General features: G+C 32.7%; 1 protein-coding gene across 1 annotated transcript; it reads right to left on the minus strand.

The window, feature by feature from the left end:
* Nucleotides 1-3,796: 3,796 nt before the first annotated feature.
* Nucleotides 3,797-6,527, minus strand: LOC125817063 (uncharacterized). The gene is made up of 2 exons (XM_049496648.1): nt 6,134-6,527; nt 3,797-3,900 (listed from the first exon to the last, which is right to left on the minus strand). Exons 1-2 carry the CDS (start codon nt 6,525-6,527, stop codon nt 3,797-3,799), a joined length of 498 nt encoding a protein of 165 aa, XP_049352605.1.
* Nucleotides 6,528-15,003: the final 8,476 nt, after the last annotated feature.

Here is a 15,003-nt window from a genome sequence, read left to right on the forward strand (position 1 = left end):
AACTCACAGACAAGCCCGATTTCTAAATTAGTTTGTTCCATAGATGACCATTACCGGTCTCCCAGTACATGAGCAAAATGTAAACTGATGCACCCTTCAACTGGTCAAAAGATCATTTATTCGAGGCAGTGGATACTTGTTCTGAATGGTGACCCTATTCAACTGTCGGTAGTCTATACACATCCTCTCTTGCTAGTGATGGTGTTACCACTTTTGTTGCTCTAGCTTGGACCATAGAGTGAAGGAGGAAAGATGCCAATTTGTTTCACCCAGATACCAATTGGATTCAAGTCATAGAACGAAGGAGTAGAAAGACGTGAGTTTTTCCTAAATTCTTATAGCCTCTCGAAGAAAAGTACGGACGTCTTCGTACCGTTCCACAAGAATCTACTAGACTCGTTTTGGTACAATGAGATCAACGAACCTGGGGCTCTAATATCAACGTTGTCACGACCCAGACCGTCGTGATTGGCACCCACTCTAACCCTCCGGTGGGAGAACCATTACTACAACCCAAACAAACAACTTAACCAAATACTATGCATTTAAAGATACAGAAGCAGGTTTAAATGACCAAAAGAAATATGGAGTTTCCATAAACTCCAAAGGTTGAAATAAACTATCCAAACTAATGCGGAAGAACAATCCCTAGAACCTGAAAGTCATTGTACCAAAACTCTACTAATGATAAGTCTAAGAACAAGGGGTACAACCCCGAAACTAAACAAACACCTTAAACAAATAGTCTGAGTCCAAAAAAAATGGACTTAAACAAGAAAGATCCATGGCAGCCTGAAAGAACTGACTCACTCTTGAATCCGATCACGCTTAATAGTCACCTAGCTGAGGTCTATCAATAACCGCTTGAAGATACCCTGTACTCAACAAAGAACAAGCAAGTGAAGTATCAGTACACAACCACAGTGGTATAAAACAAGCATATACCGAACATATGCAATATTAGTCATCTTTTCAGAATCAATATAACATTCCATGTTCTCAATTATACACATTGGTTATCATTTTAGAGCAACAAATCGTCTTTCAACCTCAATTACCATTATATATGAACGTAATCAACACAAGTAGATACACAACACAATTCAATGGTCCTCTCATTGAACCCAAATTGTTAGTGTACCGGTTCGTGGTATCCGATCCAATGTCTATGCCGTAATGTAGAAATAGATCCCATATTTATGCCGGAGCATGGAAATCGATTCCATATTTATGCCGGAACATGGCAACCAATCCAAGTTAGTATGTCGGAACATATCACCCAATCCATTCAACAAACCACAATCACAATCATAATGTATATTCTCACAATCATACAACAAGAGGTGATTCATGGCATACAATTATTCAATTATCCTCATTTACGGTTAGGGTGATCAATAATGCAACATTCACATACATACATGCATTATAATGAGCAATTACAAACATATATCACACCAACATGAAATCACAATCATCACCTACCTCGAATCCAAGCTTGAATCTCCTAAGTCACTTGAATCTTTCCTTTCCAGATTCTTTCCCCTTGTTCTAGGTCTAAAAATAATTAATATACGCAAGGATCAACAATCAATGGTCTAATTATTCAGATTATAACAAACCCAATAACCCTAGACCAAACCCAAGATCCTAATACCCAGATTAGGGTTTTTTCCACCATAATTTCCATATCAAAACCCTTCCCCATTGATAATCACCCACGAATTTACATTCTACGGATCGAAAAATGGATTCGGGGAGTTAAAACCTTACATTTAGCCTTCAGAATGGTGAAAAACCATCAAGAAAGCACCTGGGGTCGTCTCCTATCTCTCACAGTTGAAACTTGCAGAATAAAATGATTTTGGGGTTTATTTTCGACTTAAATCGCGACTGTCCCACTATGGCGGCCCCGCCCTGGAAGGAATAATCCCGCCACAACGGCTTGCACGGAAACAAAATGTCAAATTAAGATCTCCAAACCCCCATTTCTCAACACACCTTCATCCCACAACACTCAGAAAACACTCGTTCACTCTAAGATCAATTCCGAGAGTTCTACTCTCCCGAATTCAATTTCGTAAAGTCATATAGGTTCCTTAACGTCTTAGCTATCCACTCACACAATTAATTTCATTATTACACTTCTCATTCATTACCAGATTTCCCTAGACTTGTCTGACTCCGATTTCGTCCAAATCTGGACTAGGCTAGGAAATTTCAAGTTACTACTCAAAAGTTTTTCTGGTCCAATTCTTTCCCCATTGGCTTTTCCCTAACGACGGAATCAGGTCGTTACAATATATATTTTTTAAAAATATTTAATATTTTGAAAGTAATCAATAGTGTTATACTAACGAAATTTGCAAAGAAGAAAATTGAGAAAAATATTTATTTGACTCTCTAATTAAAGACACTATGTAACCATGCATATAGATGATAAAAATAAACTAACCATTGTAAAATATCAAAAGCAAATTAATGAATCTGTAAAATAAAATTATGTAAACTAGGAGAAAATAGTGTTATAATTTGTAATTTTGCCTTTTCTTTTAATAAAACAAATGGTAAACTACAATTGAATGACCTCCTTACTCTTAAAAATAAATTTATAAAACAATACTATAACATTAAAATACAAGAAAATTTATATTCTAATAAATTTTAAAGAAGAATGTTCTAACCCCGTGAAGCGCGGGCACATTTACTAGTTCACAGTATAATTAATTGCGAGCTACCGTAATGAACAAAAAGAATATTACTGCCTCTTTCCAACAATTGTTGTCCACTATTTACTTGGCATACCCCTTAAGAAACTATAAATAGAAGGGTAATTTTACTATATCACCCTTTGAATATAATAAATACAATGTCTTGAAAAATGTAATAGGAAAATGACTATGATTAATGATAAGGGTAAATTAGGAACTAAGTGTAAAATTATCCATGGATTTCATAAAGTGGACAAGTATTATTGGACATCTATTTTTAGTATAGTGGACAAGTATTGTTAGACGGAGGGAGTAGTTGTAAGATAAATGTGATAAGTGAATAACACTAAATCCTTCAAATTGGTATATTATTTTTCTATTCCTATTTATATGTCACAATTTTAGATTTCACATTCTTTAAGAAACTATGTAAATTTACCATTGTATCATTATTTAGTGTTCTCTTGAAGTCAAACTTTCAATAAATGAACGTAAATTAATTTATTTTGATTAATTAAATCGATCAATGAACATGAATTAATCATTTAGTTTTCCTATGTTGGTCAAATCCATACTTTCAAGGTTAATAACTCTAAATTGTAAATAGGAAGAATAATGTTATTTATGTATTGATTTGTAAAGTAACAAGTATTATGAAATATCTATTTTTAATAAGAACAATATATAATTATGAAATGTCATGTATTAAGAAATATATCAAGGGTCACCACTTATATAAATATCCTTACCATTTCAATTTTATTTACTATTTTGTTTCCACACTATTGTTATTCTATAGTTTTGCCATTTACATAACATACATTAGTTGGGAAATGATAAATATTTGATGGTTAAGCAAATGCCACTACCCAAAAAACTATCAACATGAATGATTATTTTTTTTAGATGAAGTAGACCATATAGGTCTTTATTGCATATATAAAATCATCCTACATTGCCTGATCTGACCCAGGCCCAATAACAATATAGAAAAAGGAAACAACAATAAAAGAAACAAATTAGGACCTGAAATGTCCGGACATCAAAGAAAAAAGAGGGGAAAGAAAATCGATTCATCTCCTTCCTCACAACACCGTCGAAACAACCATGGTCCTCGATTGAGATAAACGTCGATGAGCTGGAGAGACATCAAGAGCTTCAAATTCAGTATCCAACTCCAATCCAGGACCTGAAAGTTGCCGAGCTTAAGGTGTTTTCACCTAAGACATTCCAAGTCTCACGAATGCCATGAAAACAATCCTAATGAAGACTTCTTCCACTCTACAACGACAGATCTGGTGAGTTCCAGCTGATTATGAAGCTTTTGTTGTCCAAAAATCAAAGAGCTAGTGGTAAATCTCCATCTTCCTATCCCTTTTGAGTGTAGATTCTCCAGCTGGACTCATGCCTCTCCATTGCCTGCATATCCCTAGAATTCCAAAAGGGTAAGTTTTTGTTCTTCACGATCCATTTCCCTTTTGCTGATTTCATTTTGATTGTTGTCATGCCCTCATCTACCTGTTATTTCAGAACAATGTTTCGCCATCTTCCTCGACTCTCAGCAGATTGAGCTTAAAAGTTGATACTACTGCTTGAAATTCAATAAAGATAGGTATTTTATTATTCTCTAAGGGCTCGTTTGGCCATGCGATATGGTATCATGATATGAAATCATGATATGGGATTATGATATGGGATTATGATATGAAATTATGAGATGAAATTGAAGGTTTGTTTGGACATGCGATATGAAATTTTTGTGTTGTACATTTTCTTATAAACAAAAAAATTTCATAAGTTGTAAAACTATTAAAATAACCACAATTTTTTATTCAATCTTATCAAATAAATAAAAAATTATAAAATCGCATAATAAATTATTACAAAGTTATTTGTTCTCCACTTAAGTAATTGTTTTATCTAACTTTAATTTAATAAAAAAATTGAACATAAATTGTAGTGTACTAGTCTTTAATATAATCTTCCCACATAGTACAAACAATTTTCTCACGTTGAATTTGCATTTCTCGATCATGTGACCAAGAAGACGAACCAACATTGTTACTTTGAGCCATTTGTTGGTCAATATCATCCGCAACTATATCTTCATGTTCATAGACCATAAATATTTCATCACTATTTTGGTATTTTCGCAAATAATTATGTAACACTGCACAAGCTATGACAATTTTCACTTGTGTATCAATATCATAATGGTTCATGCCTTGTTTCAATATTCTAAATCTATTTTTCCAAGATCCAAAAGTCCGTTCAATCACATTACCCAGAGATGAATGCCTATAATTAAATAGTTTTTTGGCATTTTGAGGCTCTCTTTCACTTCCTCGATAATCTTGCAAATGATAGCGTAGTCCTTTGTATGGAACTAAAAATCCTTTTGTGTTTCGGAAACAGCATCAACAACATAATATTTATCTACCAAAAAATATTTTATAAAGAATTACTAAAAGCATATGTGACGTAAATGAAACAATTTTGTGTAAATAAATAATATTTATTCTAAGGATGTAATTTAAAGTTACCATGTGGCAGAAATATGTAACTAAATACTAATAACTTACACATAAAATATAAATGTGCACTTATTAAGGCCATAAAATAAATTTATTAATGTGATTGAAATTTTACTTTAAACCAAGGCCAAAATCGAGTATTATGTCGAATTTTGGAATGTACACCAGTCATATTTTTTGGTTGTATAAATGTTGGTGCTATCTTACTAATTGTCTCGGCAACTATTTTAACATGCCGGTTAATTATTTCAAGTGAATGTTGAAAAGTTTCACAATCGTGAGGTGTGAGTTAAAGTGACTATATGTGGGTGCGAATAATAAATTTTATGTCGGTGAGAATAATAAATTTTAAAAAATAATGATATGATTATAAATTTTATTTACATATGAAACAAATGGTTAGTAGATATAAATGTGGGGTTGTTTTAACAAAATATAAACTAATGGATCAAGTATTGTATTAAAATATCTCAAATCATGATATAAAATCACCATGTAATTTCATATCATGGTTTTTGGAGAATATGATATCACCTCTCATGATATGGAATCATGAGATGAAATCAGCGTAAAATCACATGTCCAAATGCTGATTTCATCTCACGATACCATATCGTGATATGGTATCGCATGACCAAACGCCTACTAAATGTTCTTCTTTTTTGTCACTGATGCATCGGCTTGTAAGTTCCAATGTCTGCTATGTGAATTCACAATTATAATATTATTTTCTTGTTATCTTCTTTGCGAATGATCATGATTAGCAAAAATCTCCATTTTGGTATCTTCTTATCCTAAGGCTAGGAAGTCTTACTTTCTCTGTATTGATGATGTCTCTAGCCTCACTTGGTATAACCTGAAAATTTGAGTATGTTAGTCTTTGAGTACCTGCAAAACAGAGAATGTTGTTAGTGAAAAAGTCAGTCAACTGATTTCCTTCTCTGAGTATATTTTCCACTATCACTTCCTTGTCCTTCATAAGCATATTGATCCTCTCGATCTCCATCACTATGACCCAAGGGATTTCCCAAATTCCATCCAAAATATTCTTCAGAGAAAGAGAGTCAATTTCAAGTATAACAGGGAGAAGATTATGTTGTACACAGAACTCCAGACCCAATCTTAGTGCCACCACTTCTGCCACTAGATTAATACCATCAAATAATCTCCTGACTTCAGCATAAATTAAATTCCCTTCTCTATTCCTGATACAAAAAGGCCCAGAACTTGGGTCTGGATTTCCTTTAGATGCACCATCAAAGTTGCATTTAAAAGACCTCATCTCTGGAGGATTCGACACTATTGTTCTGCAACCAAGAGTGGGAGTGTACTCCTCAAAGAAATTTTCCAACCCGGGCCAAGATGGTGGTAATTTTTTTAGTCAAGGGTAGTTATACTTGGCTAACGGAAACAAATTTCTGTTTATTTCTATTTCCATACCACAGGCCACATATGTCATTCTTCCTTCATGATTAGTGGTGTTTCTCCTCTTCCAAATCTTCCATAAGATAAATAAAGGAACTGCATTGAAGAGTATTTGTAACTTATGTGTTCTTTCTGCATTCAACCATTTCATTACAGAATCCCTTAATTGCAAAAAAGGACCATTAATTCCCCCTGCAGCTGCAAATTTGCCCCTTAGCCTGTTAGCAATTGGACACTTAATGAATAAATGTTCAATTGTTTCCCCTCTCATTCTCATTCTCCTCACAACATTTACATAGCACTTCATCACATATCTGGTGTCTTACAAGCACTTCCCCAATTGAATTCTCTTCTTCCACAACCTCCAAATCAAAAAGGACACTTTGAAAGTTCAATAGTCACAACCTTAAAATTCTGGATTCTCAAATTTAACTAACTTTAATGATAAAATTAATAAAGAAAATTACTCCTTATTAAGTTAGTAAATAAAGAAAAATACAAACTTATGAAGAAAGCTTCAGAAATACGCTTAAATGACATTTTATGGCATATATATTATAAAATCCCTATAAATGATTTGATATTAATAAAACGTGAATTTAATACGATATTAATTGTTGATTTCTTACTTATTTAAAATATAATTAACAAAGTCAAATAAGATGGTTTATCTGTGAATTTTGTTTGACATTTAATTTTGTTCAATATAAAATTTTGATTTCTTAAACATCCTCATGAAGCAATTTAAAATGATAAATGGGTTGTTTATTAAAGGCCAAAGTCATTTGTAGCCACTTAAAGTTGTTCGCATAATTCACTTAGACACCTTAACTAAGAGTTGTACCTATTGAACACTTTTATTAGTGAAAAAAATACCAATTAAACATTTTTTGACAATCAACTAAAAATAGAAATTGTGTGTCATACACTCGCGATGACGTGGCATAGTAACTAATCAGAAAAGGACATGTGGCGTTGGGCCCATAATAATAATTAAAATATTTATTAAAAAATAAAATAAAATAAAATTTTGTTTTTGGCCAAAAACAGAAAAAGAAAAACTCTTCTCTGCCTTTTCTTCGTCGCCAAAACACCCACCCCCGACTTCCATTCTTCCTCATTTTCTTCTTCGTCGGAAAACACACAGCGGCCTCCGGCTAAAACCGCATACTCCGATAACCGTACACCTACATCCTCTCCTTTATTCTAATTCAGTATTGTAGTTGTCATTTTTCTCAATCTCATTCTTTTTTTCGAATAACAATCAAGATTTGTTGATATTTTTTCTTCTTCACTGTTGTGGGTTCTTTAGAAATTGAATTCTGTAGCAATTTCAAAGAAAATAATTTCAGATTCATATTAGTCTTGTCGGAAAAAATGGAGTTTTGCCGGAATTATTTTTGAGTCAATTTGATTTTTATTTCTTTAATTAATGCTTTTCTGATGAAGAAAACAACAACGATAATAATGATGACGGGATTATGCTAGAAAAAAAGAAAGAATGCAGGAGTAGATGGGTGTGTCAAGGATGGTGGCAAGGCAAATAAGTATGTTGGATTGAGAAAAAAAAAAGAATGCAGGAGTAGATTTAAAAAAAAAATTATATAGAAATTATGATTTTTCTAATGTTGACATGTCTAATTTTGATTCGTCCGTAAAAATATATTTGGCTTCACTCGCCTTTTTGGATGTGTATTACACTCATAATGCCATGTCACCAAAAAGTATTCAATAGGTCCATATTTTGAACGATAGAAGTGTTCAATAGGTACAACTCTTAGTTGAGGTGTCTAAGTGAATTATGCGAACAACTTTAAGAGGCCGCAGATGACTTTGGCCTTTATTAAAATATAACTTGAATTAGTGATGTTTCATATAAATTGATGAGATCTGTTTTCTACATCTCTATTAAGTAAAGGGTAACATAGAGAAATCTCTAGGAGCTAATTATTTGGATATACGCTAGTTTGTAATATTATGAGTTAAATCAGATTTTGGACTTGAGATACATATATATGGTGCGTCCAGATACATGTATGTTGGATATGTGAGGACGAAATTAGATGTAATTTATTCTAGATACATTGTATCCGAGTGGATTCACATGTATCTGGGATACATACAACAAATCTCGCTCACCTCTCTCCTTTCTCGTCATCACTCTGCTATCTCACTCGCGTATCTGGTATCCCTGATACATATAACTAGTGTTAGAGGCATGTATCTAGTGTAATTCACATGAATATGGAATACATAGAAACATTTCACTCGTCTCTCTCCCTATTTGTCATGACCCGAGCCTACACCTTGGATGTAGCCGGCACTCGAAAACCATTGTTGATCCCCAAGCGAACCCTCATCCTGGCTGGCTACAAGCGGAAGACTAACTCAAGCATACAAAAGCTTAAAACTAAAATAATTTCAATAAACTCAAATACTCAACCTTTTTAAAAGTTTGTACAATACTCAAAATAAAAGTAAATACAGAAACTCTTCAACTCTGTCTATCTATGAAGCCTCTACTATTGCAAAAGTATATTGAGACAAGACCCACGACATATCAAAACTACTAAATGTAAGATAAAGGTGAAGTCCTTCGGAATATAAGAAGCTCACCAAAGCTGACTGGAATATCACGTGACCTCAACGAAACGCCTGTTGATGATCCTGAGTACCTGTATCTGCATCATGAAATGATGCAAGCCAAATGGCTCAGTACATGGAATGTACGAGCATGTAAGGGGAATTCTAAAGCATAAACATAAGCTTGTACTGATGGAAAAGACACATACTTACTTCTTCTCAACTCAGAGAAACATAGTTCAACTCAACTCAGAGAAAATAGGGCTCAACTTAATAACATGATATTCAACTCAATGAAACATAGTTCAACTCAAATCAGATAAATAAGGCTCAACTAAATAATAAGATACTCAACTCTGGATAAAGCAACAATAAAAGATGCAATATATGGAAAGCTTTTAAAACAATAGATAGCAACTCAATGTATTGAATAATACAATAATAACTCAATTTGTATATAAAAATACAATATAACTCTGTGGGATATTATCTAACCGACAACCATCACTATGAGCTATGTAATGATACATCGTCTAGCCTACGTTGCCAAAATTGTCCTATACTTTGTCGGGGTATAGAACCTACTACTAAGTGGATCCACTAGTCTATGCTAAAAAGCAACAATAAATCATCTAAAAAGTATGACCCTTTCTACCCACGTTGGCTACATGGTTTATGGGGGCTGTGAGTTGTTAGAACTCTCTCATATCGGTGCTCAATACTACTCCCAAAATATATCTAGCTCATATGTTTAAAAACATAACTCTTTCTGTGTTTTGAGATTATTACTCAAAAATCTTTCTCTTAAAAGAGATGGTACTCAAACTGCTCAAAACTCTTTTGGAAGTCTCAATTTCCTCCTCTTTTAAATGTGAAAACATTTACTCTTGGAAATACTTAGTTCCCATATATTCATTTTGAAAAAAAGGAACTCAACACTACTCTTTCTCAAACTCAGGTGCTCAAGTCTCAAAACAAGTTTAAAGTGATTGTAAAAGACTTCTCAAAATAGGGTTCATGCCGAATTATGGGCGTGAATGACTCAATTCAAGGTTTTTAATAACCATACATAGAACTCAATACTTGGGACTTCTCAAAATAGGGTTCATCCCGAATTATGGGCGTGAACGACTCAATTCAAGGTTTTTAATAACCATACATATAACTCAATACTCGGGACTCAACAATTCCAAAACTCAAGAACTCAATGATACTACTCATCTCGAGAATGCTCGACTCAGAGGGTTGATGCGGAATTATGGGCATGAACAACTCAACTCAAAGACTTCATGATACTACTCATTTCAAGAATGCTCAACTCATAGGGTTCATGCCGAATTATGGGGATGAATAACTCAACTCAAGGACCTTCATGGATAACACGTAATAGTCTCATGACTAGGAATATAACCTCAAAGGGGTTAGGAACTCAATACTTAAGACTTAGAACCTAAAGATACTACTCCTCTCAAAGATACTCAACTTATGGAGTTCATGCAGAATTTATGGGCATGAATGACTCGACTCAAGGGTCTACATAACAATATAGAACTCATGTACACGACTCTTCTCATTCTCATACTTATTTCCTCAAAAATTAGCTCAAATCGATAGTTGATCTCAAAGGATTCACGATTTAACTCAAAGACTTTCATGAACTGTTCTCCTAACTCTTTCTTGAATTTAATCAACAATTTTTCTGCACAAAACAGGGAAAGAGAATGAACTAGAACAAAGCGGATTTTTTTCATTAATAGTCGTTACATGGGAATACATCAAATAGGAAGCTTACACACACATAGACCAGCAGTTCCCGTTAAAAAAGTTAGGATAGTTTCAATAGCCAGCAAGTTCCTACGTTCCTAAGGCCTGTGCCCCATGGAAAGGGCAGAGATAGGGAGTGCCTCGCGGATTTCTACTCTTATGGCTCGCAATTATGAATTCAAGACTTATGATTCATGATATGAACGATATCGATGATAATGTTGACTCATGAATACATTCTCCTCATTCTCATACTCACTTACTCGAGTCTTGATACAAGTTATTAGAAGTTGTAGAAGACTCCTCCAAAGGACTCAAAGGGACTTTCTCAAAATATTTGAAATAACTCTCAAGACTTGACTCTTAACTCTACCTTGAATTTGAATTATGAATTCAAGGTTACGATTCATGTTATTAATGATTTCTAGGTGTTTAGAAGTAGTTTAGAGTATTTAGAATCAACAGGGATTGAAGGAACCCTTTTAAAGAACTCAGACGGGCAAAACGATGGAGAAAAGGTAGGGGAAGGCGACCCTGGCGCACTGAGTGGCACAGGGCGCCAACCCTCTACCTACAGACACTCTCTACTGGCGCAATGATGGGGCGGCGCGCCAGTCTATTCCCAGAAAACCCCGACTAATTTCTTTGCTCATTTTCTCACCCTAGTTCGCCTAGATTCGAATGGTTTCTTCCCCACTCACTTAGATTTGAATACCCAACCTAAGTGTACACTAATCTACTCAAAACAACCCTCAAATCACTAACTTTCATCTCAAGAATTCCTCAAAACCTCAACAAAACAAGATTTAGAATGAAACCTCAAGAACACTTGTCAATAACTCATCAAGAATTAAATTGTTCAATATTTATGGATAGATTTGCAGAAGAAACTCATGATTGGCGTGTGGGTGAACGAACCCAACACTATGGAAGCTTACATACCTCAAAGAACTAGGTTCTTGGCGAAATCTTGCATTTCTTGAACGAATGCTTGGAACTTTGAACTTTTTCTCCTCTTTTCTCTTCTTGAACTTTCTTCTAAAATCCTAAGCGTAATTAGAATTTGTGAAAACTTAACCAAATCAGTTTAGACCCCTAAATATTACCATATTTCGTTTTAATCTAATTGGGTAAGGAAAAGACCAAAATACCCATCACATTTTTGGATAACTTTCCTTGAATGGACAGCCTAACTTCAAAATGGCATATCTCCCTCATACAAGCTCGAAAATTAGCAAACTCGGTGGTGTTGGAGAGACGACTCAGAGATCTTTCATTTGATATCTTATCAGTTTCCTAACTCATACTGTACTGAAAGTTATGGTCGTTTGAAGTTGACCCAAAACTTAGAAAAACTTAGGAATGGCTTGAATGAATTCTCTTTAATTCTTTTTGGAACTCAAGGTGCTATATCTAGTGACCTAACCTTGACACTTAAAGAAATTTTAAATTCCTTGGTAAAATCTTACTCACAACGAAGAATGGTTCGAGTCTTAGCTCAAAAAAATTCTGGGGTGTTACACTAGTTCAGTGAATCTGGTAGCAAAAAATATGTATCTAGTGTATCTAACTTGCAATCTGGTATGAAATTATTAATTAGTGTGACAATATATAATTATTTTAAACTATAGGGAGAATTAGTAATTATGATAGAAATGTTTGTGTAATTAGGTAGTCTTCTTTGAGTATAATCATTAATGATTATGAAAAATAGATATAAGAAATCTAATATCATAAAGAAGTAATCAAATTGATCAAATTACTTACCATATGGCCAAGCTCGCGACTATAAATAAAGGTGAAGATACACGGTTTTTGACAAAAAAATAAACATCACAATATTATATTCATTCATTGAAGAGGATCTATTATTTGTCAAAGAGGTGCCAAGAATTTTTGGTTCGGTTCAACGAAAATTGTGTTATTATTAATAGGTACACTTGATGGTCATGTTACTATTTAATTTTTTCGTTGGTATCAAAGCTCAAATCTTTTTATTTATTTTTTAGTTTATCATTACAATTTTATTTTTAGTTTTATCACTTTTTGTATACATAATAGATCTTCATTTTAAACATAGATATCTGGAAAAAAATTATTTTCTTTTATTCAAAAGGTAAGAAGGAAAAATATTGCATTTATATTTAATAAAGATAGGATTTAAAAGGGTAAAAAAGACCCTATCTTCATAAATTTAGGTAAAAAGGGGTTACCCTTTTTAATGAATTTTTCTACATTGAACTGCGGGAGTAGATAAAAGGCTGAATGTTTTGATTTTGATGAAAATTTTACACAATTTCAAATATTTAACCATATTCTCACTTTGGCCGATAAAGAAAATTACGTGAAATCAACTATGTTATAACGCCTATTAGATGATTATGAATAATTATTCTAATTATTTTTTGTTCTCATTTTAGAAATGGTTGGACAGAGACGGACTCGAAGTACTCCAATTGTGAGTTATACTAACAATCAAGCAAGACGACAACGTAGAAGAGTTCATCAACGAAAGACAATAGTCATTAATGATTCTGATTCTGATTCAGAAATTATTAGAAATGATATTCCAAATTCTATTCAAAATATCTTTAGGGATCAAAGAGCTTGGACGAGGGAAGGGAGAAGAAAATATGAGGAATTTAAGGATATCCAAATGGATCCTTCTTCTTCAATACCAGAATATATTCAATTATTTCAGATGAAACGAGAAGAATTAACTTTTTATTTTATATCGGTCTTCGATCCAGAAGCTTTAGTTATATTTATTTCTTCTCTCCCAAATAATTGGATGGACGTAATGATTAACATTCATATTTGTCTTGGTCCAAATGAGGATTTCCTGACATATATGAATGCACTTAAAGTCAAGTGGGAGGAAAAAATAGATATAGAAGCTAAAATAAAGAAATATTGGCTTCTAAGAACGTGTCCAAGGCCTCATTTTTATCAACGTTCTCCTATAGACAATCTAGCTAAGATTTTAGTTGATAGTGTTATAAATCCTTATCACCCGCGTAATGAGAAAGATGATATGTAATATAGACAAGTGCTTATATCACTTATGATATTTTTGAATATTTTTTATGAGAATATGTTCTTTATCTATTTGTTAAATTTTTGTGATATTTAAATATTATTAATATTATGGATTAAGACTGAATTAAAACTCTTTAATATAACATATACTAAGAAATAAATGTAATTCTTGAATAGTCATTTGATCTGCAAATGATGATTGAAAATTTTGTGACCATCAATTCTCTATTAAAAGTATAGAAAATATGAGAACTAATTTTCTTACGTGTGTATATCACATGCATTATTGATGAGTGGCTCTAACATAATTGTCGCTTATAAGTATAAGCAGATTATGACTTCAAAAGGTATAATTTTATATTGGTGATAAGTTGTACGACAAAAACTATAATATATGAACCCATACGATATGATTTGTATTGAAAAAGCAAGACATTCTAAAGAATATAAACCTTGCGATGTGTCACCTAGAGAAGGGTAACAATGCCTAACTTATGAGAGATCTTGATATCTATAATGCGTAAAAATAAAAAGACTCCACTAAAATAAAATAACTTATGATAGATCTTGATATACACTATTTTATGCCGTTATTTAATATTAAGGGTAGAAATAAAAAAAATATTGAAATTCTTTTGATTTCATTAATTGGATGAGTAAATCAAAACAACTACTCAAAATATAAGCGTCCGGAGAATTTTCTATTGTCTATATAAATAAACAAATTTTGATTGACATTAATGAAGTTTATATAAATTATAATTTAAAATAATTTAAATTTTAAAACATACAATCTTTATAAATTTGACCTTAATTAAATTAATTATTTTATATTTTCTACATCAAAATATATTTGTAGTTATTAGTCTCTTTTATTTTTTGTGTAAATGAATATTAGAGTTTTGATTATTATTAGTAAAAACAATTTTTTCATTATGCTAATTTAC

Source organism: Solanum verrucosum, unplaced genomic scaffold (genome assembly GCF_900185275.1).
Source record: "Solanum verrucosum unplaced genomic scaffold, falcon-dt-bn FXZP01000094.1, whole genome shotgun sequence".
Taxonomy (NCBI): Eukaryota; Viridiplantae; Streptophyta; class Magnoliopsida; order Solanales; family Solanaceae; genus Solanum; species Solanum verrucosum.

What these genes read in the sequence shown, in the direction of transcription:
- LOC125817063 (XM_049496648.1), bottom strand. Translation starts at nt 6,527, where the DNA reads ATGAGGTCTTTTAAATGCAACTTTGATGGTGCATCTAAAGGAAATCCA. An exon ending in CAACATTCTCTGTTTTGCAG is followed by an intron (nt 3,901 to 6,133) that starts GTACTCAAAGAC and finishes GGCAACTTTCAG; the next exon opens with GTCCTGGATTGGAGTTGGAT.